General features: G+C 49.9%; 1 protein-coding gene and 1 long non-coding RNA gene across 51 annotated transcripts; one reads left to right on the top strand and one right to left on the bottom strand.

The window, feature by feature from the left end:
• Positions 1–12: 12 nt before the first annotated feature.
• Positions 13–24,246, bottom strand: LOC123840654 (uncharacterized). Of its 50 annotated transcripts, none has more exons than XR_010409029.1 (9): positions 23,661–24,246; positions 22,057–22,138; positions 21,750–21,835; positions 14,556–17,146; positions 13,057–13,153; positions 7,738–7,921; positions 4,294–4,382; positions 2,050–2,281; positions 13–350 (listed from the first exon to the last, which is right to left on the bottom strand). XR_010409029.1 is itself a non-coding variant. In XM_064583941.1 (6 exons), the coding sequence occupies exons 1-6, from the start codon at positions 23,472–23,474 to the stop codon at positions 2,205–2,207; spliced, it is 669 nt and encodes a 222-aa protein (XP_064440011.1). In that variant the 5' UTR covers positions 23,475–23,630; the 3' UTR covers positions 2,137–2,204. The 50 variants fall into 50 exon arrangements, 1 of the variants encoding a protein (XP_064440011.1); XR_010409021.1 differs by having other exon boundaries at positions 14,556–17,142; XR_010409043.1 differs by having other exon boundaries at positions 14,556–17,138.
• Positions 24,247–25,457: 1,211 nt separating this feature from the next.
• Positions 25,458–25,828, top strand: LOC135363384 (uncharacterized). Its single transcript, XR_010409061.1, has 2 exons — positions 25,458–25,597; positions 25,773–25,828. It is a non-coding gene; the product is annotated as an uncharacterized LOC135363384 (long non-coding RNA).
• Positions 25,829–25,993: the final 165 nt, after the last annotated feature.

The following is a 25,993-nucleotide window of genomic DNA, read 5'->3' as shown; positions in this document are numbered from 1 at the left end:
TCTGTCCCGGAGGTAGTGAGGGGGTCAAGCTCAGAGAGCGGGCAAAGCCCAGAGAGAGCCAGAGGGGTAAGCGTCCACTCGCTGGACGCTTGTAGATGGCGGACTTGTAGGAGAGCTCGAAGGATAAGGATGTTAGTCCCTGCAGGAAGCTGAGGAGGAACTCCCCCTCCTCAGCATCTCGAAGCAGGGCTGTGGGCTGATAACACTCGCACAGGTGGGCCGGCTCCTGGAGGAGCAGCTTCAGGTAGCACTCCATCAGGCCGTCGTTGAGGGCCAGCCTCAGCCAGGCCCGGCAGCGGCCCACGTCCGTGCTCACAAAGATCAGGTGCTCCAATTCCGAGATGATGTGCCTGGGGATGGGGAGGACAGGCTTGTGTCAAGAAATGGCTTCCAATCACCGAAGGTCTCGTTTTATCCACTGGGTAGCAAAAGCCCATAATAACGACTGCCCATATATACAGGCTTGAAAAAATCTTGGATAATAGTGCTCTATGGGAAATTTAGAAATATTAAGCTATAACCCCCAACTTTTTGAGGTTGCTGTCATAAAGGATAACCACCATTTTCATTACAACTACCTGGGGGACCCCTGACATCATGTGCTCATCCAGCACACATCTGATGAGCCCCTACGTGCAAGTCTTTGGAGCTGTGAAGATACAGGGTAAAGACATGGTCCTGCCCTCAATCCAGGTAACCACCTTTCACAGGCACACTGAGGTGAACCCTGTTGTCAGCAGAGCTGGGGTGGGAGTGGGCAATCATTTCCGGGTCACAGTAAGAAAAATGCCATAGAAAAGGCAGTATCTGGGTTGGGCCGCAAGGGATCTCAAGAGGCAAAAACGGAAGGAGAACCTTCTAGGCACAAAGGACTGACAGAAAAAAGGCACCAAGGGTAGGAAAGCAACAGCTCTGTAACAGGAGTGGCGAGCACATTCCGATTAGAAGCTGGGGAGGAGGAGTGGGTGACTGGGTTGCAAAGTCAGGTAATGCAGGGTCTTGAGGATGCAACTGGTAAGGCAAAGCGGGGCAGTGGTCCCCACGCCTGGCTATGCATCAGAATCACCTGGGAACTTGGTCAGGATGCAGATTCTGGGGCCCCCGCCTAGTGAATCAGACTCCAGGCTAGCATTTGAGAGCCTGCGGGTTTTTACACAGCAAACTGACTTGACCACACTTATGCAGGCGTCTTGGTGGGCCGCTCTGGATAAGATCATATCCCACACGTACCAAACTGAGTTCCTGAATCCTTGATCTGATGCAAATGCCCCTCTTCTGACTACCATGGTGCCCTGCGCACGTCTCGCCCGTGGGAGTGCAGACCAAGCTCCGCGGGGCTCCGTTAGCGAGCTCTGGTTAGCTTCAGCTCCGTCAGGGCTGCCCCGCTGGCTGGGCTCAAGAGAGAGAATGAGCTAAGGAGGACCATGAGAAAGCCACTGTCACCCAGGAGTGGGGTAAGAGCCTGAGACGGGGCAGCGGCCGGCAGCAGGAAGACAGAGACCGGCCAGGCACCTCAGGCCGAAGGTGGCATCACGTGGCCCTTCGAGGCCCAGGGCCAGCTGCTTGCTCCACAGCCCAGGCGGTCAGCGGTAGGGCCCCGGAGACAACCATCCCAGGCTGAATAGTCAGATGATCTGGGCTCCACTTTTTTTGAAGAATGCCATCCCTGGTTACGAGTATAATATTTAGCAACACAGATGTTCAACCATTCTAAGGCAGGGTCGGCCAACTTCTTTTGTAAAAGGCCACATAGCAAAGCTCATCGGCTTTGCAGGCCGCACACTCTCGGGTGCGACCACCTCAGTTTGCCACGGTGTGGTAACGGTGGCCCGGCTACCGGCGACCAGCCGGGCGCGTGCAGCAGCCCCCAGCCATTGCCTGAGGGCTGAGGGGCTCTTGAGGCTTGGTCTAACAAGAAGCCCTACCTCACCCATCTCTGTTCTAGAACAGAGTGTCTCTGGTGCTTTCCCGTACAGCTGGCGAGGCAGAGCCCCGTGTCCCCCACTCTGAAGCTCCTCCCCACAACAAAACCTCCCCAGCTGATCTCACTTGTGGGTGACGGCTTTCAGGAGGGGCCAGAAGACAGGCTGAGGAAGAGGCTTCTGGTGGGCGCTTTTCTTCCTTTTCCCTCCGGCCTCGGCGCGGATGTGCTTGGCGTGCAGGCCGTGGATAAAGACAGCCTCTAGCTGGCATCTCCGTCTTCACTAGTGACCACCATGTCCGAGGACACGTACTGCTTCTGCAATGCCTTCACGGATCCCACTGGCTTCTTCTTGATGACCTAGTCAGCGCCAGACATAACACAGCCTTTAGGAGATCCTGCAACGTACCTGCTCATTGCCACGTACACAAGCAACCACACACGTGCACCCATGTGTGTGTCTATCTAGCAAAACTCACACAAGCGAATTACAGAAAACAAAGACAAAGCCTAGAGAAGAAAAGGAAAATCACATACTTACACCACCCAGGGGAACTGATATTTTTTTTTTTTGCAAAGACATTTGTATATTTTTGTTTTGTTTTGTTTTTTAAGCTGAACCTCAAACGAAAGCAACAGCAGCAACAAAAGAAACTGAACTTCAGTGAATTGATAGCCATATAAATCTTGTGTTTAAATACCGGCTCCATCACAGTTACAGCTTTGGGGGCTCGGGGAACCCACCTAGGACAGCGGGGAAGCGGTCTACCTTATTCATGGGACTACGATCCCACCAAGAGGCAACAAGTGCTGCTTTAGAACAAGAAAACAGGAGCAAGGTCTACACTGAGAAAGATCCTACACTGGGCAGTCAGAGGCCCAGGTTAGTGTTAGCTCTGTCGGCCACCAGCTGGGTCACCGAAGACATTTCACTTAACCTTGCTGATCTTAATGCCCTCATCTGTTAAACAGAAAGCGTACTTCCTGAACTATAGCACTGCGGGGATTACCCCGAGGGCAGGACTGGTCTTTTATTCATCCTTGGGTCCTCGACACTTGGCATGGTGCCTGGCACATATACGTACTCAGTTAATGTTGGTTCTGTAAGTAAATTATAAAATACATACACATAGAGTCCTTTGGAAATGTAAGGACAGTTCCGTCATACTAGAAGCGTGTCAAAATTACCTAAGTGTTTGGAAAAAGACTAGAAGGAAATGCAGAAAAACTGGTTTGAATTGTTAGCTGATAGGATTACGGATAAATATTTTACTGTTTTATTTTTATTTTAGCCCAAACAGTTCATGTTAATGTTCTCTTAAGTCTAATGTTTTTTTTTTTTTTATAACAGCTTTAATGAGACCTAATTTACATAGCATAAAATTCACTCATTTAAAGTATACAGTCCAATGGTTTTGGGTATATTCACAGAATTGTGAAACTATAACCACTACCTCATTTCAGAACATGTTCATTGCCTCAGAAAGAAACATCGTGCCCATAAGCAGTCACTCCCTATTCGCCTCTCCCCCAATCCCTGGCAACCGCTCATCTACTTTCCGCCTTGATGGATTTACCAATTCTCGACATTGTGTAGACATGGAGGCATACAGGGTGCAGCCTTCTGTGTCTGGCTTCTTGCACTGGGCCTATTCCCAAGGTCTGTCTATGCTGTCGCCGTGTATCGGGACTTCCTTTTTACTGCCCCATAATATTCCACTGTGTGGACAACCCCACATTTTATTTATCCATTCACCCATTACTAGACATTTGGGTTGTTCCCACTTTTTGGCTATAATGCTGCTATGAACATTCATGCACATGTGTTTTCAGTTCTCCTGGGTATATACCTAGGGGTGGAACTGCTGGGTCATGTGTAACTCTGGGTTTAACTTCTTGAGGAACTGCCAAACTGTTTTCCACGACAGCTGCACCATTTGACATTCCCACCAGCAATGCACGAGGGTTCGAATTTCTCTACAAGGCCACCACTTACTCTGATGTCATTCTGATTCTAGCCATCCCAGAGGTGTGAAGAAGCCTCTCGTGGTTTTGAATGCATTTGCCTAATGTCTGATGATGTTAGGCATCTCTTCATGTGCTTATGGGTCATATGCATGCCTTCTTTGGAGAAATCCTTGGTCCTCAGGTAGCCTATATTAAATCACCATCATTTTCTATAAATTCCCATTAATCACCGATAAGATGTTCTGGAAAGGGCAGGATCTCCTTAGAGCCTGCTCTGCTATAACTTTTTCTCAACCCGAGGCCTCACTTTCCGGACAGTCCTCGTTCATTTCAAAGCAAGAAAAATCAATGAAATGGCTGTCCTGTGCACCCTTCCCCACCCTTCAGCCTCCCTTGCTGCCTACCGGGATGGCAGCCCAGGGGTCCAGTCCATTCTCCACCACTGAGAGCATTTCCACTCACAAAGCAGCACCCTCGGAGAATCACATGACACCTGCAGAGACAGATGGTGGCCAGATGAGCAAGTTCCAGCTCAGCGCCCCCAGCCAATTCTCTCCCCTCCCCCCCCCGTAGGCAGCAGGTCAGCCCATCTTCCTCAAACTGCAATGGAAGGGCGTTTGAATACAAAAGTAAAAGCTAAGAGTGGATTTTAAGGAAGGAAGCGAGGAAGGAAAGCAAATCTGAGGGCTTGGATCTCAGGAGGTGAGGAGTCCTGTGCGCCATGGGTGGGTCCAGCCCAAGCAGTGCTTGGAAAGGGCTCTGGATTCCACACCCAGTGCGGGCACAAAAAGCAGGGTGCGCAAGGCTGATTTAGACATGGAGCTAAGGGTGCAAGGGGGATGCTGCAGCTGAAGGTGCCAAGGGCCCATATGGACCAGGAAGCAGGGGTTCACAATTCACATTCGGGGCCTGGGCCCTGCAACTATCCCCTCTGACTCCTGTCCCAGTCTGGTGTCTGCCAGCTCAGCAGTGACAGGGATAACTGCAACAGCTTCCAAAGGGAGGGCTCTCTGGCCACACATCTGCTCCTCCTTCAGGCGCGAGGGTCTAAGCTGGAGCAGCACAGGGACACGTCTAAAGGGAAACGGGTCTGACTCTCGATTTGCCACTAACCAGCTACGCATGCTGGGGCACCTTATCATACCTCTCAGATGGAGATATGAATGTGGAAAATGCCTAGCACAGGGCCTGAAGGTCCTAAGGAGAAATGGCACCTACAACCCTAGTGTTTGTGGCCATCCAAACCTATAGGCAAAGATTGCCAGGGCATGAATGTGCACGCACAAGTAGCTGAAGTGACTCCCTCAGGGCACTGGCTTCCTCCTGGGGGGTGGTTGAGGTGGGAGGGCTTCAACCTGAGCCTGAGGAGTGGGGGGGCTGCTGGCTGGCCTGGCCCCACCCCAGCCACCTGGATGGACAGCATGGGGCAGGCACCTTCCCATCTAAACAGATTTCTAGTGACCACATAGCCTGAGCAGGAGGAGACACCAAAAAACAGGTCATTGTCCAAAGAAGTTAATAAAGCCAAGGCATGCTAAATGGATTTTGTACTCTTTACATATATTGCTTCTTGCATTCCTCCTAGTCACCCTAGGAGGGCTGTTTTATTATCCTGATCTAACAGATAAGAAATAGAAGCTGACCCAGGTCAAGGACCTTCCCACGATTGCAGGGCTGATAGTGGCAGACTCCACCACCTCCCTCTAGGACGATGTCAACCCTTCTGGAAGAGGCGAATGTGAGCTAGGGCTAAGGGATGGGTAGCGAGGGAGTGGGGGGGTCTGGGAGGAGGGCTCTCCAGCTGGGGGCCCAGGTGAGGGGGTGCAAGGGAACATCAAGGTCAGTCTGCTGGGAAAGATTTACAGAGAACAGCAGAGCATGGAGAACAGCAGGGTGGCCCTAAGTGATGTTAGATGCTCTGACTCAAGCCCTGGCCCCTGGAGCTGGCCAAGGGTAAACAGGACCCAGAGCCAACCTTCCTAAGGAAGGGCATGCAGAGGGAGGTAGGTGTGTGTGGGGAACGGCCCCTGCAGCACCAGCTCTGGTCAGCCCATGACAGACTGGCAGGAAGAGCGCGCCGGCCCCTGGCCACAGCCCCTGTCTGTCTGACTGAGTCTCCCTCACCATGTTCCTGGCTCCTACCCGCCGGGAGTTCTCAGGACCCTCCTCTGCAGACCAGCTCCATGCTCTGGCCACCAGGACGACTGGAAAAGGCTGCAGTCAGAGTCCCTCCTAAAATTGTGCCTGATCCTGGAGGTGAGGTTCCTTCGAGGTTACCCTTTACAGCCCTGCAGGTCAAGTCCAGGTTCTCTGGCTCCAAGACCCTGGCATCCAATCCCTTTCAGCAATTCCAGAGGCCTAAGGCCTCCCTTCAGTCCTGTCCTTCCCAACAGAGCCTCAAGCTCCAAAACTGCCCTTCCCTCAGGCAGCCTTATGACTTGGACCTCAACAGTTTGAATAGTAGGTCCATTAAGGCCTCATTAATTAATTAACCAAAAATAATAGAGTATTCACGGAGGGAGGGAGGGAGGCTTATCAGTGAGTGGGTGCTCTGGCCAAGTCAGGGTCTGCTAAAAAAACAAAGTCAACGGACACTGAGAGATCAGAGCAGGGGCAGATAGGAGACAACTGTGGTCTAAAACAAAGTGAAGAGTCAGAAAAGCCACAAAATGACAACAGCGCAGGCAAATCCAGAAGAGCCACTTGACGATTCACAAAATAGGATGAGACTCTGGGGTCAGGCCAAAGTTAAGGGCACATCTTTCTTTGCAAGAAGCCAGAGCACCCTACCGAGGCTTGTCTGTTCCCTAACACCTCAGGGAGGCAAGAAACCAGCTCAGAGGCAGGAACGTGACAGTCTATGAGATCTCTGGGGTCTGGGTCTCCTGACTGCTAGGTCAGCAGGGCTCCTGGGGGGCCCAGACCCCCAATCTACCGTCCTATGGGACTGGCTTCACTTCCTATCCTCAGAACAGTCTTCACTGACACCAAGAACCAAACCAAAGACGGGTGTCTCTTCGGGACACCCAGGCTGACGAGAGCAAATAGAGAGTTTCAAACATCACAAGTGCAGTTGAGCAGAAAAGGTGAGTGGCGTCTGCCTTTAGGAAACTCCAACCCATCCTAAGTCTACTTCTGTCCCTCAGTATTGATTCACCCTGGCACAGGATCTCATTCTCTAATCTCATTTAATTCTTAAAACAATCCTGTGAAAGGAGGATGATTATCTCCCATTTCATAGAGGAGAAAACTGAGGTTCAGTCGAAACAGGTCTCAGGTAAAGGACAGAATTCTTTGGTTTCCTCATTCCAAGTCCTGTGCCTTTCACCAGATCAAACTGTCTCAGCTCCTTGGTGCAAAGAGCTGCAGGCAAACTTATTACTCAGAGACCGTTTAGGGGCACTCCGAAGCTCCATTTTATTAAAGAAGGCCTAAAACCAACAAGAAACAATCTTGCCCATCAGATCTGTAGCATAACAAAGGGGCAGGCCCACACACTCAGGTGCCCCATCTCCAACAGCTGGTTTTATAAATGGAAACAGGCACTGGGACCCCGATCTTCCCAGAAAGGCCAGTGGAGCCCCTGGCCCAGATCAGTGGAGCTTGCTTCCAAGAACTGTCCTGTTCCCAGGCCAGCCCTGTAGATACTCCCAAAGTACCCCCGGAGCACAGATTCTTTCCATGGTAGCTAGGTTTCAGAACTATCCTTTCTTAAATGTTCCTACACACAGGAAGGAAACATTCTGGTTGATTTTCTTTATTATATGCCCTTCTATATACTTCCAATTTCACTTCCTCCAGAGACTAAGGAAGAATGAAAAGAGGAGAAAGGCCCAGGTGAGACTTACATTAAAAGAAGAAACGGATGACCTGGCTTCACCGCTTTCGAAACACTCCATTCATCAGTCAACAGCAACCTCCTCTTCTTGGAGACTTCCCCGCCATCCCTGACAGCCTCAGTCTCCACAGCCTGAATCCGATCCTGCACCTGGCTATGCAGAACAACAGGCCGGTGTTTAAGCCCTCCAGCTGCTGTACCAGGTGATGAGTCAGGGTTTTCAGTTGGAAACAAATGACAAAGTTATCTTCTGATTCAGAAAGGCAGCTGATCCTTCAGACATGTGAGTGCTGAGTGAGTAAACAGCACCTCCTTCCACCTGAAGAAAGTTGGAGTTCTGGACAAGGGTCCCGTGAGGGGTGGGATGGGTGTGTGTGTGTGTATGGGGGTGAAAGCAACTAGGCCTTTGAAGCAACTGAATCCCAGCTGGAGGGCAAGAAACTTCTAGCTTGTGATTCTCAGTCTAAAGGCTAGTGGGTGAGGCCAGAAATGTGAAGTCTATGAACAGTGGGTATCTTTCTTTACTCCCTCCCTCCTCCTACCCAACAACACCCATCTCCCCCACATTCTTTTTTTTTTTTTCAAGATTTATTTATTTTTGAGAGAGAGAGAATGCACATGAGTGGGAGGAGGGGCAGGGGGGGAGAGAGAGAATCTTAAGCAGGCTCCATGGCCAGCATGGAGCCCAATGCGGGGCTCGATCTCACAATCCATGAGATCATGTCCTGAGCTGAAACCAAGAGTCTGACACTCAGCCGACTGAGCTACCCAGGCGCCCTGCATATCCCCCATATTCTTTTTTTTTTTTTTTTAATATTTTTATTTATTTATTTGACAGAGAGAAAGACAGGGAGAGAGGGAGCACAAGCAGGGGGAGCGGGAGAGGGAGAAGCAGGCTTCCCATTGAGCAGGGAGCCTGATGTGGGGCTCGAACCCAGGACGCTGGGATCATGACCTGAGCTGAAGGCAGACGCTTAAGGACTGAGCCACCCAGGCACCCTCTCCCCCATATTCTTGTCCCACATCCCTTAGGATTCCAGCAAGGACCAAACTCTGAAGGAATGAAAGCAGAAACTTTGCCCAACTCATTCACCATTGCATTTCTAGTGCCTAGAACACTTCATGGCACACAGTGGTGCTCAAAATATACTTGCTGAATGAACAGGTGAGTAAAATAAAAAGGCTCAGGGAGAAGTTGAGGTTTACAACTTTTCAGTGGTAGGGCCACTGTGGAATTCCTTCCATTACACCAAGCTGCCAACTGGCTGAAAACCCTTTAGATAGATCACACCTTAGCTGGGGGGGTGGGTAGGGGGATATTGAAGGTAGAAGAGCATTCAATTTTCAAAGAAGTGAGACTATAAATGGCAAGCAAAGACAAGGGGTCCTCTTTGGGGCCCTTTACAATTGCTGTGAAATGGCCAATCCTTTGGAGCCTGGTCACCAGAACTAAGAGGGGATGTGCACCCAAAAAGCCCAGGAGATTATAAATATTAACAATGGGGCCTGGATGCCTCAAGAAGGTCTAGCTACTCTGAGGTAACTTGGCTCTCTGAGTTCATGGGTCATCAAAATGGTCAAAACTCAATGATCCAGTACCTGCAAAAAGAGGAAGCAATTCAACAGCCTCTGAATCCACCTAGGCCTCAGCCTCCCCAGGACCACTCACCTATACTCTTCACAACATGTAACATCACCTCTGGTACTGTGTTTCCCTGTGTTCGGTATTGGGACTAATCTGCAATCAGCTCTGGCTGGGGGAAGCACTGGGTGAGGGTCCTTTCTAAGTGCCAGGACAACACTTTTGGACATGGCTCTGTGACCACAGCCAACCCCACAGGGTAGGACCCTCTGAGTTTCTACAGATTACCATCCAAAAGGAAGTGATAAGTTTCCACTGTCCCAGGCTCAATGAGTAGCCATCCCTCACCTTCCAGGTATTTATTTGGATGGTACCTACCATTCCAGCAGACAGCACAAGTAATGTAATATGAATGCTAGAAACGGGGGACAACAGGTACAGGGGGACCAGACATCCAGGAAAAACCCTTGAACCACAGGAGGTGGAGCTCTACTCCTCCACACCTATTTACCATCTGAGGCCCTGTACCCATCGAGCTGCTCAGCAAGTGCCTGGCTCTGAGGAAGCACCTTGACTTGGCTGTTGAGGGGAAGCAGGTGGGGTTGGCAGGGGGCTGCACTAAGTTCTCAGATCAAATGGGGACCACGTCAAGGGAAGAATGGGTGCCGAGTTGGGGTGAAGAAATGGGGACATGGAGACCTCATTTTAATAAGACTGGGGAGGGGTGGTAGGAAGTGGGGCAGCAAGAGTTGGGGGCAGTTTCGCAAAGACTTAGGGATGAAGTGTCCTCGGGACGGCTGGAGGTGATAAGAAATTATGTGGTGGGCTCGGAAGTTAGGGGTTGAGTCTGTGAGGACAAGAAGATACATGTAATAAGACTTAGGATAGGGCTGAGATCAGAGTTAGTAAGAAGAGGGCGTGAGCTCAACAGAGCGTCTGCTTTGGTGGTAGGTATTAAATGAGGCTGGGTGGAGGTGGGGTGTTACGGCTGAGCAGACCTTGGGGGCTGGGGGGCTGGGATAAGAAAGGTGAGCCAGAATAGGGGAAAGCCAGAATGGTGGGGATCAGAGGAGGCTGGCGTGGGACACTGGAGTTGCCAAAGGGGTTGAGGGGTGAGGAGGAGATGCGTTAGAGGGACGCCGCGGGATGTGGCTGCGCTGGGGGATGGAACTGGGCTACCGTGGGGTCGAAAGTGTGGCTGCATTTACGCAGCACCAGTGGTGAGGGGGTGGGGGGTAGGGGCTTGGCTCGGGTCCCGGGCGGGAGAAGATGGAGGGGACGGGTCAGCAGTGGCTGCGCGGGCTGAAGGCTCGGGTCCGAGTGGGGTGGGGTGCGGGGCTTAGGCGGGGAAGGGAAAGGGCTCTAAAGCAGGACAGTGTCAAGGCAACCAGGGGTTTGGGAGCATGGACAGGGCTGGTGGCCCAGCGCCCGTTCGCGTCTCGGCCCCGCCGCCCCTTCTCGCCCTCCTCGCCCCCGACCCCTAACTCACCAGAGGGAGCGGGGACGGGGTGAGGGGCGCTCGTGGCCGCTGCAGCCTCTCAACCTCCGACCCGAAGCGGCGGCCTCTCCCCCACTGACAACAGGAAACGGCGCTCGCGGCGCCTGACGCCATCACGTCGTTCAGCGCCCGGCCCCGCCCCCGGCCCCCGAAGCCAATCGCAGGGCTGGAGGAGCCGTGGGGCGGGGCCAGCGCTTCCGCACGCCCAAATTGCCAAACCCCGAGCAGGTGAGTGATCTGGGAGGCTCCCGACTCTACACGCCCCCCCCCACCCCCGCCCGAGGTGCGCGCGAACAGGTGAGGTCACTAGGCGAGGCCACCAGCGTCGGGCGGAACGTGTCCTCCTGTCCGCCTCTAGCAGTGTCTGTGTCAGACTAGATGCTGGCTTTTGGGTTCATGACCTCGCCGGGCCACAGCACCGCCTGTGTAACATTGGGACTGTCTCTTGGCCTCCTGCGGGGAAGGCTCCCACTTGTAAAATCAGACCAATAGCCTACCCTGTTTTTGCCTCCCTGAGGGCATCAGCGCAGGTGGTGCTTCCCGCCTTGCGGCTCTGGGGAAGAAGCATACGTGTTTTGACCACACCTTATACCAGGGGAGCGCCTTTAGGTCCCTTGGGCTTTCTCGCGTAACCTGCCCATCAGCCCGGAGGCGCGAAGATCAAGGGCCCGGTTATTCTCATCCAGCCAGGTAGTTGTTTGTTTGCTTTCCTTGGTAGAGTTGCTATTTCTCTTTCAGATGAACTGAGAACAAAAGGTCAAAAGTGTGTTTTGGGGGGGATGTCTTTGCTTCCGATATTTCACACCTGAAGACTTTGGTCAAATGGGAGCTTAGGGCCTGAGTGTGGGGTGAGTGCTGGGGTGGAGAGGTATTGCTACCTGCAGGTCCAGGGGAACTTAGGGAGTATCTACAGGGCTGGCCTAGAAACAGGACAGTTCTTGGAAGCAAGCTCCACTGATCTGGGTCAGGGGCTTCACTGGCCTTTCTGGGAAGGTCCAGGTCCCAGTGCCTGTTTCCATTTATAAAACCAGCTGTTGGAGATGTGGCACTTGAGCGCATGGGGGCTGCCCCTTCAGTAATTCTCTCTCCAGGAGAGAGAACCACCTCTTCCTGGTTTTAGACTAGATGAGCCTGAATGCATTCAGTATCGTTAATCATTGAGGAGGAAGTTAGAAATAAAGACATAGAGGCAAAGTATTCTCTTGGTGTTAAACAAGGTGGAAAGTAAGGGATTTACTAGGGAAATCCCGTTTCCTAGGCAAAAGGATAGTGTTTCTCGTTATCGTTAGCACAGCAAGAGCATCAGTGTCTTGATACAAGCATGCCCTCCCCTAAATGGAGCAAGCAACAGTCCTGTTCTTCCAATGAATTTTTGCACAGCCGCTGTCTGCAAAAACCGTGGGAACCCCCACATAGTAATCTCTTGTCTGCCTTTTCAGGAGCCCCCATCTCATGATCTTCTCTTACTTCCCATGCCTCTTGGCCCCTCTGCAAAGTCTATGGGCTTGTCTTCCTCTCTTCATCTTGCTCTGGTGTACACTTCCACCATTCATGGGCCGTGAGTCCACCAGGTAGTCTCCAGGCAGAAAAAAATCGCACACTACCATGTCATTTGAACAGTAATAAAGGCACATGCAAAGTGCCATGGTGCCAGAGAAGAGGGCTTGAAGGTTATCCTGGAGGAGGCAACTTGTATCTGAGCCTTCCAGGTGGATAGAGGACAGAGCATTGCAGGTGAAGAGACTGAAGAGAAATGGCTGGTGAGTAGGAATGCAGGCTGAGCTCAGGTTCAGATAGGAGGGGTGATAAAGACAGATTGGGTGAGGGGGAAAGGGAGGATGCATGGACACAGTTGGAGGCCAGTGCGGGAAGGGGTGAAACATTCCCAAAGGCCCCTTACAGGCCACTGGTCTGTCAGCTTAGATTTCAAGCACTATGCAGAATTATGCAAAAAGTCAGGTAGGAGAACTGAGGGTGTCTGAATTCCCTGGGGACAGGTCCAACGTGTAGATTCCTGAACCCCACCCCTACCCTGGAGAGTCCCTCTGGGATGGGGTCCAAGAATTTCGGCTTGACCACCTCTCCTGTGCCCAGCCCTCACCGCCAATGGATTGTGATTTGTCCTTATCAACCACTGGGAAGGTAGGTTGCCATTGTTATCTCCAAAGCACAGATAAGAAAAGAGGCTTAAGAGAGAAGTTGAGTAACTTGGCCACACAACTAATAAATGGTAGAGGGAGGACTCTCACCCAGCTCTAATTCTAGTTGGAGGGCTGGCATAGTTCGGTGGTGGAGCAAGTGGGGTTTGGAGCCAGGAATCCTTAGGCGCCCCTGGATGAATAAAATCTTAAAAAGAAAAAGAAAAGATGACTGGCTATATTATTATAGTTTGGGCTAATTCTCCCTTCCCAATCCAGTCAGATCTCTGTTTTTAACTTCTCTCTGAGACTGGAGTGAGGGCCTTTCTTTTTTCTTTTCTTTTCTTTTTTTTTCTTTTTTTGAGAGCCTTTCTTGTTTCAACCCCAGATGTATCCCTACTTGGCAGCTGACTGAAATCATCCAACTAGTACGAATGCAGCCCTTTCTCTCAAAACTGGAATCGCTAATGTTCTCCTGGATTCTGTTATAGGAATGTTGGTTCTCCCCTCTCTTTTTAAAAATGGATTTAAAGGGTTTTTAATTATTGATTTGTCAATGACACCTCAATAAAGCTGGACAAAAATAAAGCTTTGACAAAATAATGCATTTTTAAAAACCCCCGAATGTTGTTATACACATAGTTTACAGTTTAAATAGTATGAAATGAAATGGTGAGGAAACCTAATGACCCACAGCATTTTCTTGCCGCCCCCCCCCCCCCCATCCCCACCCTCCTGAGCCAGCTTACTGGGGCTGGTTACTTCTAGCTGAATCTTCTGGTGCTTATCTGCACCTATCTTGCGCTTCTAGCTCTTGATTTATCCATTTTAGACACTGTCTACCGACTTCCTAATACCACAGACAAGGAGTTAGTTCTTTAACAACCCAGTCCATTCTTGGGGTTTAGTTATGTCACTCTTTCAAGATAACTGATAGTGTTTACAGAATTGTGACTGTGTAAATATTGTTCACTGCCGAGCTTCCTCATGTACTCTGATTATGATCGTTTCCGTCCCTGACCTCCAGAACGTCTCCGTTCTTCTCCTCCTTCTGTGCTACTTGCCATTAGCACTCCTCTGGTCCCCTCCAGTGCTCTGGCTGGTACTTAGCCTTCCCGTGCCCTCCAGCTACCTCCTCCACCTGTCCCACAGCTGCTACCCTGGAACCTTCCCTCACTGCTTCCTGGGTTGGCCTTTTCCTGGCTCCCTTCTCTTCCTGCTTTCTTGACTCTCCCTCTCTGCTGGAGCTCATCGCAGTTAAGAATCCCTATCGAATATTAAAGAACAGAATGGTCTGGGGACCTGCTCATGATAGTAATTATACCTTTAGTAGCTACGAATTGGGAAAAAAAATACACAAGGCCCCCAAATTATCATGAAGGCACTCCTGCTCCTAAGTGAGTTTGTGTTTTACTTATCCAGAATAGCATCTATGAATGTGTGAAAGCCTGTTCCAAGTTTAGGCTTAAGGGTTTGTTCAATCTAGCTTCAGTCTCTCATCCTCCATTTGCCACCTCGCCTCCTTATCTTGCGGTAAGACAACCTCCCTCTTAACTTTCAACCCAGTCCCTGTGCTTTAACCGAACTTAAGTACTGGCTGAAGGCCTGACCTCGCGTGTGCACGTGACCACGGCTGGCCAATCAGAAATCTCCTCTTCCCAGAGGTAGCGTGCAAGCAGACCAACCAGAGGCATTTTGAGGATGGGTTTTCCTCTACATCGGTGTAGAGCTGGAATTACTAATGACCATCTTTGCAGCCTTGGGGCTTGCATCCTTCAGAGCCTGAAGCCAGAGGAAAGCACAGTTGAGGAACAGATGGGGAAAGGATGACGCTGTTTGAGCCCTAGATGCAGCCAGCTTTAAGCACTTAGGCTTCCCGGGTATATGAGCTGATCCACTGTATGACATTTTTGGTTCAAGCATATTTTAGTTGGATTTCTTTCACTTGGAGCATAAAGAACAGCGACTGATATATTTGTCTTTGTGAACTTGGTCAAGTTATACAAGCAGTGTATATATTCATGTATCCTGACCAACAGCTTACAGCAACACTAGGTTCCCTATCCCTCTGCTTTTGTCAGCCCGAGCCTGAGATAGCTTGACATTGAATAGTCCCATTTAGGAACTGGAGGAAGCAACTTAGCATGAGTCACTGGCCTAAAATATACTTTCCACCCACATGCCCCGTGCCTGGAATTCGATGGTGACGGTGGCATTCTCTAGGGTTAATCCTGGCCCTCTTCAAGTGGTACTCCTTTGGAGTGCAAAGTATGTGGGGAAAAGCAGCAATTAAGGTAGAGCATCTGGGGCCGGTTCTGCTTTTGCCCTGAAAGCTGGCAAAAGAGACGATGACAGGGGCCGGAGGCCTTGTGGAGCCTTGGGGGCTCTGATGGTGAATCTCACTGTTCTTCAAATTGTCCGAAGTCCATGCAGATCCCTGACTAGGGCCGTGCCTTTAGACAGCCTCGCTCTTAGGACATTTCAGGCAATGAGAATCTAGTTTCAAAAGGCCTCAAGAGAAAGAAATTTCACTACTTTTTTTTTAAGATTTATTTATTTGGGCAGGGGACGGGCAGAGGGAGAGAGAGAATCCTCAAGCAGACTCCCCGCTGAGTGTGGAGCCCCACACAGGCTGATCCCAGGACCTTGAGATCATGACCTCAGCCAAAACCAAGAGTGGGTCGCGGAACCAGCTGAGCCACCCAGGTGCCCCTCACTACCCTGGTTTGATGTTTAACTTGTAGAAGCCCTTTCTTGTGGAGGTTCCTATGGGAAGCAGTGGATACAGGATTCAGTGTAGACAGATCTAGGTACAAATCCCAGCTCCTAATGGCATAGTCCCTTTGCAGCTCCTGGGGCAAACTCAGCACTATGTGCTGACCTTTAGGAGGTCAGTCTGTATTTCAAAAGGAAATCATATGTGGAGAATGAAGAAATGGTTTAAAATCCACCCAGTAAGATTCCTGAGTCATCGCTGCGGGCAGGGCCTGGTACTAGGTATTGGGGAGAGGAAGGAGATGTGATTCTTGCCTTGTCAGGGTTCCTGCCCTAACAGAGAACTGCGGTGGGGCTTTCACATTGATGGACTATCTTTCCCTCTGCTCCATTTACAGGGGACACCTAAAAGAGAGGGGCCTTGTACATAACCTCTAAACCAGGGCTCGGTCCCATCCCAGGATAGAGAGGATTATTGGCTCTCCCTACAGCCACACTCTTGCTTTGTCTCCCTGTGGGCAGAGTGTACTTCCTGTCCCCTGGACAGGAAGGGGCTTGACCATGTGACTTGCTTTGGCCCATGGAATGGGCAGAAATGAAAGTGTGATCGTTCTGTGTCTGGGCTTGAAGAGGTCCAATGAAGTTTCTGCTTCGCCTCTTATTATGCTTCCTTCCGGTAGCCTCTTCAGCTGGGGCCCCAGAACCAACACAGGTGGAAAAGAGCTAGCCCCGCCGATCTGCAGACCAGCAGTGAGAAGCAGCACTGACCCAGCCGGCAGAGCATTCGAGTACAGCTGTACCGGCCATCCTGCGAGAATCGGTGTTCCAGTCCGCTGAGTTTGGGGATGGTTTATCAGTTAGCATTGTTGTAGCGAAGGATAACCAGTGCTCACTCCTTCATTAGGCTATAGGTTCAGTCGCAGTAGAGACCCAACACAACAGTGTGGTAGATAAATAAGCAGCTCCTTGATCTCTGATATAATCATCTGGTTAAGGACTGTAGTCCAGGGCTGGTTTGGTGGTTCGCATGTCAGGGAGCCAGGCGCCTTCTATTTGACGGCTCCACCATTCTGGGGTGTCGCCCTCATCCACGTGAGGTCTTTATGCTGTTCACAGGTTGAGGTCTTCATTTCCCTTGGCCCTGCAAGCTGGAACCCTCCACAGCGGGCGCCGAACCTTCTCCAACACTAGCCTTGAACACACAAAGCTCCGCCTTGAAGCCCCATTCCCACTTCTGCTTCAGGCCTCCAGGACTTTAACTCTTGAAGGAGTGTGCTCCCCTCCCCATCCCCCAGGTCTCAACAACATCTCCTCCCCACTAGGACCTCAGGAGCCAGAGCTGGTCGTGCCTGGCGCTCCCCAGGACTGAGAGGCCCTGACTTCCATGGGGGCGGCTGGCTGCCAGCCGGCGTGAGCCTTCGGGACTCCAAGGGTAAGAATCCAGTGGTGCCTTCTGGTCCTCTTCAGTCGGCTCTGCCCTGCCTCTCTCATGTATGAGAAAAAAATAAAAATAAAATTTTTAAATAAGGTGATCATGGGGCGCCTGGGTGGCTCAGTCGGTTAAACATCTGACTCTTGATTTCGACTCAGGTTGTGATCTCAGGGTCATGAGACTGAGCCCAATATGGGGCCCTGCACTCAGCGCTCAGCGTGTAGTCTGCTTGAGATTCTCTCTCTCCCTCTGCCTCTGCCCCTCCCGCTGCTCACGTGCACACGCTCTCTCAAAATAGGCAAAATCTTAAAAAAAAAAAAGGTGCTCATGTAGCACAAACTTATACAAGTAGAAAAATAGATCATTTTTCTTTAAGACATCAAAAATCTACTATGTGATACTACTTAAAAGTCTTTGGTCTTACTTCAGGCTCTACAAAGCGAAGGTTCTTGTGTTAGAACAAACCGTCCCACTTTCATGGCTTGTCATTTTGTCCTTCTTTTCAATACCATCACATACTACATAATCCTTTTTATTCAGTACAACTGAAACTAATGATATTAATCAAAACAGTAGATTGCAAAGGGGAATCTACAAAAAAAAAATTACACCTTAAACATTTTCTTTGAACTTCAAACCTATAAATGTATACTCTGTTGCCAGTCTTCTGACGCAGGCCTTTTGAGTTGTAGATCCACTGACTATAGTTCCAGTCTCACACAAACCACACCCATAATGCATCGTCCACAATTTCTAGTTTCAATTGCTTTAAAAGTGAAGCGAGACTTAAAAATACTTGCCAAGGATCTAAATGAAGAATTCTTCCAGATTACAAAAAAACAGAAATTTGTAAACATCTATAGGTATCTCCTTATTGGCTCACCTTATAGTCTTTCCAAGGCAGTTAACTTAGTTTTCACAGAATCAACAATTCTTATATTTTAGTTATTTTTCTTTGGCTTACAAAATTTTATATTAAATTATATAATTATATTACAAGTGCAAGTTGTCATAATGTGATCCAACCAATGGGCAACAGTATGTCTTACAAAAAGAGAACACAATTTATTAAGACTAGCATCCCTGTTACAAAAGATTTAAAATCACTTCTTACTGCTTCTATTGTACTTGGAACAGTACCTGGCACATAAGAAGTACTATCTAAGTATTTGCTACTATATTAGCATTAAAACTAAACTAGCTACAGGGGTGCCTGGCTGGCTCAATAGGAACAGCATGCGACTCTTGATCTCATGAGTTTGAGCCCCACACTGGGTATAGAGATGATTTAAATAAATAAATAAATACACAAACTTAAAAAAAAAACTAGGGGGGCCTGGATGGCTGTCAGTTAAGCATCCAGCTCTTGGTTTCAGCTCAGGTCATGATCTCAGGGTCTTAGTATCGAGCCCGGCATCAGGCTCTATGCTTAGCAGGGAGTCTGCTTGAAGATTCTCTCCCTCTGCCCCTATTCCGACTCTCACATGCTCTCTAAGTAAATAAATAAATCTTTAAAAAACAAAAACAAACAGAAACCCTAAACTAGCTACAGATAGAGTGCATGCAACGGTGGAATTCTACCTACTTTACACAGCCCCTAGAGTCACAGAGACAACCTGTACTTAAATTGTCAAAATGGGGTTCCTGGCTGGCTCAGTCGGTGGGGAATGCTACTTTTGGTCTTGGGGTTGTGAGTTCGAGCCCCACGTTGAGTACAGAGATTACTTAAAAAAATAAAATGTTAAAAAAAAAGAGAGAGAACAGAGTAGGGAATAGAAACTGCAATAGGTCCTCACTGAAAACATGAATATAAGGCAGAGTCAGTTTCACATAACTACAAGTGGATTATCTAGTACTTAAGGGAGGAGATCTTAAAAAAAGAAGTAGGCTAGCTCACATATCAGGTCAACAAGAAATGAAAAAGTAGGTTCACAACCCAATTTAACCTCCTCACCTCAAAAATGCTAAGAGGATGGTTACATGTCCTCCTAAAAAGTGGCACTAGACAGAGATGGAAAACCAGCTGTATTTTCTCAGTGCACATTAGGCTACTTTCCTCTATCATTAACTCACTAGTGACAGAAAACACCAATCTCAAAAAAAAATCCATGCAGTGCATCCCAAGGCACAAACTTTTGGTTAACCAATTATAAATTAAATACGCTAACAGAAACTGAATGTATATAAATGCAATATGCAAGAAAATTTAAAACTTGTGAATTAAAATCCTACACATCAGTGAAGAGCAAATGAAACATAAATGATAAATGTGGTGGCTTTACCATTTTGTTTTTGCCTAAGTTTTGTAACGCAGTTATCTAATTTGCAGGTGAAAAAAACCTGAAGCAAGATGACAGAAGATCTATTAACAACCAGAAGTTCAAACACCGCAGCTACTTAAAACACTCTTGTCCACTAGGAAAGAATCCACAGTGGCACTGACTTTCTTCCTTCTATGGACATCAAAAAGTACTGAAAATGATATGAATAGTTAGGAGAGACTCAAGAGACAGCCCCCGAGGGCTACACCAGTCCCACTAGATGGCACTATCACGGGAAAGGCACTCGGGTCTCCCATTTGGCGCAAGGGCTGAAAGCCTCTTGATCTTTGCAAAACTGAAAACTACCAATTCAATGACATCCTCGTTGGGAAATTATGACCCATAATGAGGAATTCAAAGCTAGAAGGAGGAGTTTTTCTCAAAGCACCTTCCCTCCCAGTAGCATGGCCTCCTCCTCCCCAGTCCTATTTCAAATCAGTGGTCTGAGGGATACCATATTTTGCAGGCAAAAGAAGTCATACAAAATGGAGATTTTTTTTTCTTCTTCCTGACTCCAAACTACAGAAAAATTTACTTGCTTCCCCCCACCCCCGCCACGTTTCTTTGCTATGGGAAAAAATCAATCGCTTGCTGGTCCTTGAACAACATTTACTGTAATCAGTATACTTACTATGACTAAAAACATCAAAATAACATACAATCAGTGACATTAAAACATTTAGATATAAATAAACTTGTTCATATATAAAAGGAAGAACTTCCTATTAAGCAGGCAGATTAAGTTTTCTGACACCTTAATTACATGATTTTAAGTTGGGCCCGGGCAGCAAGATTCACAATTGTCAATTATCCCCATCACTTATGCCCTACTCCATCAGAAGTATACTTGGATAAAGCTATCATGATCTTAAAAAACTGAAGAAAAGCATGCTTACGACAAAACCCAATGAATTTAAACAACATACAATGTGAATACAAACTTACTTTTATTCCATAGGTGCCCACTTGCACAGACAGAAGATTTGGATAGGAACCTTCTGCTGAGTTCCCAAATTAAAAGACACGTCAAAGGACATTATTAGGTAATCAACTGAATCAGAGATCAATCTAATACTCAAATAAACTGCTCACTTCCAGCTGAAGCTACTTCTCCTAGTGTCTTTAATATATGTCGACAGTCGGTATAGCCACTCCAAAGTGCCACAAGTCAATCATTTAATAAAAGTGGCCAAAGAAACCAGGAACTACAAAATACGTAACGAATCCTGTGTTCCCATGGCACCTGGTCACAGTTCTAATACAAATCTCACCAAAGTATCATCTCCCTCTCACGTTCTCCACAACGGAGGCTTGGAGGCACTGAGCTGTCCTTCCTGACACCCTCCACAAGGCCTCCTACACAGCAGGCACTTAACAGCTGTTGAATGAACCAAAAAACTATCAAGCTGTTCAGCTCACCAAAACTATGAGACCCCTCAAAGCAGCCAGTTTTTCCCACTAAACCTTGCCAACACCTTCACCTTTAAGAAGCTACTAACCAAAGCCTGAGACTAACATTCAGGTCACCGTAAGAAACAGCACAGAAAGAAATGTATCGCATGAAGTCAAAGATCAAAAATTCACAAGTCTCAAGCCCAAGTAATGCAACAATCTCGGATTGGTGAAGCTTTGAAATAAGACCTCACAAATATATTTTACATGTTGTATTAAAATCATAAATATATTGCACTAAAACCATCTTATGAAAGCAGAGGGGTGAACGACATGAGGATGCACAGGAAGCCATAACGTTGCTTAACTTAACCACCTGACCATTAAATGGGGGCTTGATCTTACTTTATGCTCCCAGAACAAAAATGGTGAGTAAAAAGGAAAAACAGGAGGAGAGAGAAGGCAGTCTGGGGGGTGCAACCAGGAGGAATCTGTTGAACTGCAGACTGGGAGAATGACAAACTTAACAGAAGCAGATTTTTCAAAACTCTAGCATGTAACTATCCAAAAAAAAAAGCGCCATGTAATGAATCTATGCCAGTATCTTTTTGTTAACAGCTTTTTTTTTTTTTGAATGACTGAGGAGTTTTGACAAAATATGGCACAAAATCCAGATATACACCCCATCAGTATCCTTGCAACAAGACCCATGGGAAACCTGTCCCACATTAGAGGGGAGAGAGAAGCATATACTCCCACTCAGAATCCCTTCAATACTGTTAAGTTAGGGGAGTGACTGGTAGGACCTAAGAAAAGTTCACTGGAACCATGAGCTGATCTCCCCTGCAATCTATCAGCATGGCCCACCCAAACTGATCTTAATTGTTTTCTAAATGTGTTTCAATTAGTCCACGAACAGTGTTCACTATCAGCATTTTACTCACCTTACTAACACCAACTCCTGTAAACCTGGCCTCTAATAATTCCTGCCGTCGAGGGTCCAGGCTATGCAATTCTTCCATCATTTCTACTGAAAAAAACAAAGTAAGTTGTAAGACCATAAAAGCTAAAAACAGGAGGTACCAATCTGTAGATAGAACAAAATGCAGTACTTATTTCACTGAATGGTCACACACAGGTAAAGCTCAAGTAGACACAGCAGACAAGGGATAAACTACAATGCGCTGCCTCAAACAGCAACACACGGAAAGTCAAAAATGGCTCAGAAGTCCTCTTCCGAGGGCTACTTACCCTTGTCTAGTTCTGGTCTGATTTTAACAGCAAAAACCTCCAACCCTTCATATAATCTCAGTAAAAGTTGAGCGAGGACTACCTTGCAAAACAACAACAACAACAAAATCCTTCTATCAACCTTTACATTTAACTAAGTACTTTTGGATATTTGTTTCCCAAACCCATGGGAACTAGTTCATAAACTAAAAATATGAATCGTTAATAATAACTTAAAAATAATGTAGCATGAATCAGAAGCTACAAATAACTTCAAATAACTCTATTATATAGCTCCTTGCTCTGAAGAGCTCACGAAAAAAGGAATTAATTATTTTAAATTTAATAGAGAACCCATGGTAAAACCATCAACCAGCATGCACTCAGGAAATCAGTAGAGCTCCATAACCATCCCTTTACAAAATCTTTTTCTGACCACTCCCTGGAGCAGTAGGTTTCTCTAGACATCTGCTCTGAGCACTTCTTTCAAGCAGGGAAGGGCAGGAGGACACCATTTTTAAACTCCTTCCACGACCAATAAATGCACAGGCTACTTTCAGCAAATATGTCCATCCACTGCAAGAGATCAACTCCTGCAGAATCCATTGGAAACCTCTCTAATATTCAAAGTGGAATAGGAGCATACACCATTACACAGAACCCTTTTGAGCATATTATTAAACAGCTATTGGAACGACTGGCATGATTTAAAAGTTCACTGAGAACATGAATTAAACATTCTCCTCTGCAATCTAACAACTCCACATTAACTGTAGCAACCCCTACCAGTCCTCCAGTTTCATTTCCCTTCCTGGATTGAGAGCCTGGGGCAAAGGGGAATGAAAGGGTGACAAATTCAAGTTTCACCCACACAAACAAGTGCAGGTTAGCGAGGGAATAAGGAAATTCTCGAAAAGGCAGAAAGGCATCTTAAAAAAGAAAAAGAAAGGAAAAAGGGGATTGAGAGAGAGTGCTTCTCCTAAGTGGCCTTCCTCGCGTCTCGCCCTGCCCTAATCGAGGCCGGAACGGCAGAGGTTGCAGCCTCCCTCACACCCAAGGGTCTCTCGGAACATTTCCTAAACCTCCATCCCCAGGCCTGGGCCGGAAAATGACGCCCCAGCGGTTATTCCATTTAATGTCAACTCATGTTAAGGAAATCTCCACTCTGTCTCACTCCAGCGGGGCCTTGCACTGGGATCCTCCCTGCAGCCCTCCCTACAGCCGGGAAGCAGAACCGATGGGGCCTGGTCCCGGCGCCCCTCGCCTCCCGCCGGCTCCGAACTTTCCCCAACTCCAGGCCCACCTGTCACGGAGGGCGGGCGGGCCGGCTCTCGGGGGCGCCCGGGAGGCTGCCGGGGCCTCCAGCTGCCGGGGCGTCCCCTTCGCCCTGGCGGCCGCCGGGCCCACTTCCAGGCCGGGGCCGCCTGGGCCTCCCCCATCTTCAGCCCGGCCCCTCGGCGACCCGCAGCCCTCGGGGAGCCCCTCCCGCCTCAGCGCCGAGGAGCTGCGGCCCGGAGCCGGGCCCCGGGTGGGCCCGGGCCGCAGCCTCCTCAGCTGAGGGGGTCCCCCGGACGGTTAATGCCCCAGGCCCGGCGCCCTCCCCCGCCCGGAGCTCAGCCTCTCACCTGCCGCCGCCGCCGCCGCTCCACGCTCCTCCCGGGAGGGGCCCCGACCCGACCCGGTCGCGGACCGCTCCGCTCTCCCCCTGGGCAGGCCCGGGGCGGAGCCGGGGCCTCTCCTGAGCGCCGCAACCCCCCGCCCGGGCAGCTGCCGCCGGCGCCGGGCTCCACGAGAGGGCGGGCGGGGGAGGGGGGCCGCGGAGGCCGCAGATCCCCGGGCTCGCGTACAGAGCCAGGCGCCTGACGCGGGCCCGGGCCGGGGCGGCCGCGGGGGGCGCGGGACCGGCCTCCTGGCGCCGGACAAAGGCCAAGGGAGGCGCAGGAGGGCCCAGGCCGGGCCGGGAGGTGGGGGCCCGCTCGGCTGGGGGCCACTCGGGTGCGGCGCGGAGGGCGGGGGGGGGGGGTCGGAACCGCTGGTGCCCAGGACCCGCCTCCGGCCCCTTAATCCGGATCGGTTCGGTCCGGATTAGTAGTGATCGGTGTAAACACACTAGTGAAACCGCGTGTTTCCTCGCGAGATTTGCACGGCTGGGAGGCAGGGGGGGTCCTGGGGGGGTGGGGGAAGAGCCGACAGTGGGGGAGGAGGGGGAGGGGACGAGGAAGGTGGGGGGGTCCCCGCTGCCCCGGCGCCCCGCCTCCTCCAATCAGCGGCCAGGCTGGCGGGCAGGGGTTAACCAGGGGACCCCGCGCCGGCGGAGGAGGCCGCCGCCTCGCCGGGCGGCGCCGGCGCCGGGCCGCCCCGAGCCCGACCCGGGCCCGAGTCCCGGAGCCCCCGCCGCCGTCCGTGTGTAGCCGGCCCCCGCCCGCGGGACCGGCCCGGCCAAGGCGGTTGAGCCGGCGCCCTGGGCCGCGGACCGGCGCTGGAGGGGCCTCGCCGCCTGGGCCGGGCGCTCCCCGATCCGCCTCGCCGAAACCCGCGCCCGCCTAGTCCCTCGTCTCCACGAGTTTGGCTGAGAAGTGGGCTTGCTCTGCCCAGGGATGGATCTTAGAGGAAGAACGCCCGTGAGCCGGCGGACCCCGCCCGAACTTCCTCGGAGACGCCCAGTTAGTGAGTTCGCGGTGCCCACCGCGTTGGCCTCTCGCACGCCCCGCCACTCTCCACAGGGACCGTCCGGCTCCCCAAACCCACACCGGCCGCCCTGGAAAGCGGACAGCCACTTTCCCTCCACATACCTGGCTGGCAGAGGGCGCCTCTAGGGACAAAAGGTGCCCTGGGATCAAAGCTGAGCCCCCAACCCCGCCGGGATGCTGCCCTCCGGAAGGGGGGGCGCTACCCCAAAGGGACACCCCGGGCACCCAGGGGGGAGGGTCCATTTCCATCTCTGATAAAAAAAAAAAAAAAAACCACGGCCCTCCTAGGTACTTAGCGGGACCTGCGGGTAAGTACTGGAATGGAAAATACACACAGGACGGCTGCTGAGGAACGAGAAATAGGAAGGGATGAGCTGTGGTGCCCCTGCAGCAAGGAGGGCCTCCTGCATAGGAAGAGGCGCCCACTCTGATCACCCAGCAGCACCAAAGGAGAAAAAAAAAAAAAAGCCCATTCTCACCGACTCCTAGGAGCCAGGACACAGGCTTCAATGCAAATACTCAACTTTGTATTTTGCTCTGACGCCTAAAGATGATTTAAGGAATACAAGTGATTCACAAGGGGAAAATTCAGACAATGAACAACAAACAGCCTTGAACTTTTCCAGGGGGTAGGCTAGTACTTCAAGTGGAGTTTGTGCCTTTTTCTCTTGCTTATTTTTTAATTCGTGTTATATTAACAGAACACAGACTTGCTGAAAGAGCAGAGGATGGCAGTTTACTGTTCGTTGTTTGACCTTCCATACCCTTGGACCAGTTCAGGCACTGTGGGGAAAAAAAAAATCCATTAAACCAGGAGTCACCTTGCCCCAGATCCCAGCCAGGTTGGAAGGTGCACACACATATTTCCAAAGGTAACAGTGTTTGAAGGGGAGGGGGAGAGCCAGTTAGGGGCAGAGTGTAGGAAAAAAGGTCAAGGTGGAGGGCTATCAAGAGAGCTGGAGAACCAAGGGGCACACAGTATACACAGGACTTGCCTTCCCCTCCAACACAAAAGACCAGCAAATGAGGCAAGCTCTTGCATTATAGTGAATAATCAAGAAAGCAACTCCTTAAAGCGACGCTGGAATGTCGGGAGAAAAGAGTTTTAAGAGGAGCACTGGACAGAGAATGAGAGCTGAGTTCCAGTCTAGCTGTCCCACAGACAAGCTGCATGGACCTGTTTGTTACCCAACCTTTTCAAGCTTTCAACTTCATCTATGAAGGAACGGTTTGGACTAGATTTACAAAGTCCTTTCCAGGTCTAAAAG

The sequence above is a fragment of the Mirounga angustirostris genome, unplaced genomic scaffold (assembly GCF_029215605.1).
Source record: "Mirounga angustirostris isolate CCGP_5_RB_7025 unplaced genomic scaffold, mMirAng1.0.hap1 SCAF_156, whole genome shotgun sequence".
NCBI classification, from domain to species: Eukaryota; Metazoa; Chordata; class Mammalia; order Carnivora; family Phocidae; genus Mirounga; species Mirounga angustirostris.
This window is presented reverse-complemented; position numbering and strand designations above follow the sequence as displayed.

What these genes read in the sequence shown, in the direction of transcription:
- LOC123840654 (XM_064583941.1), bottom strand. Translation starts at nt 23,474, where the DNA reads ATGGGGGAGGCCCAGGCGGCCCCGGCCTGGAAGTGGGCCCGGCGGCCG. An exon ending in CCAACTAGAATTAGAGCTGG is followed by an intron (nt 7,922 to 13,056) that starts GTGAGAGTCCTC and finishes CACCTGGTACAG; the next exon opens with CAGCTGGAGGGCTTAAACAC. An exon ending in ACCCCTGGGCTGCCATCCCG is followed by an intron (nt 2,282 to 4,293) that starts GTAGGCAGCAAG and finishes GGCGCTGACTAG; the next exon opens with GTCATCAAGAAGAAGCCAGT.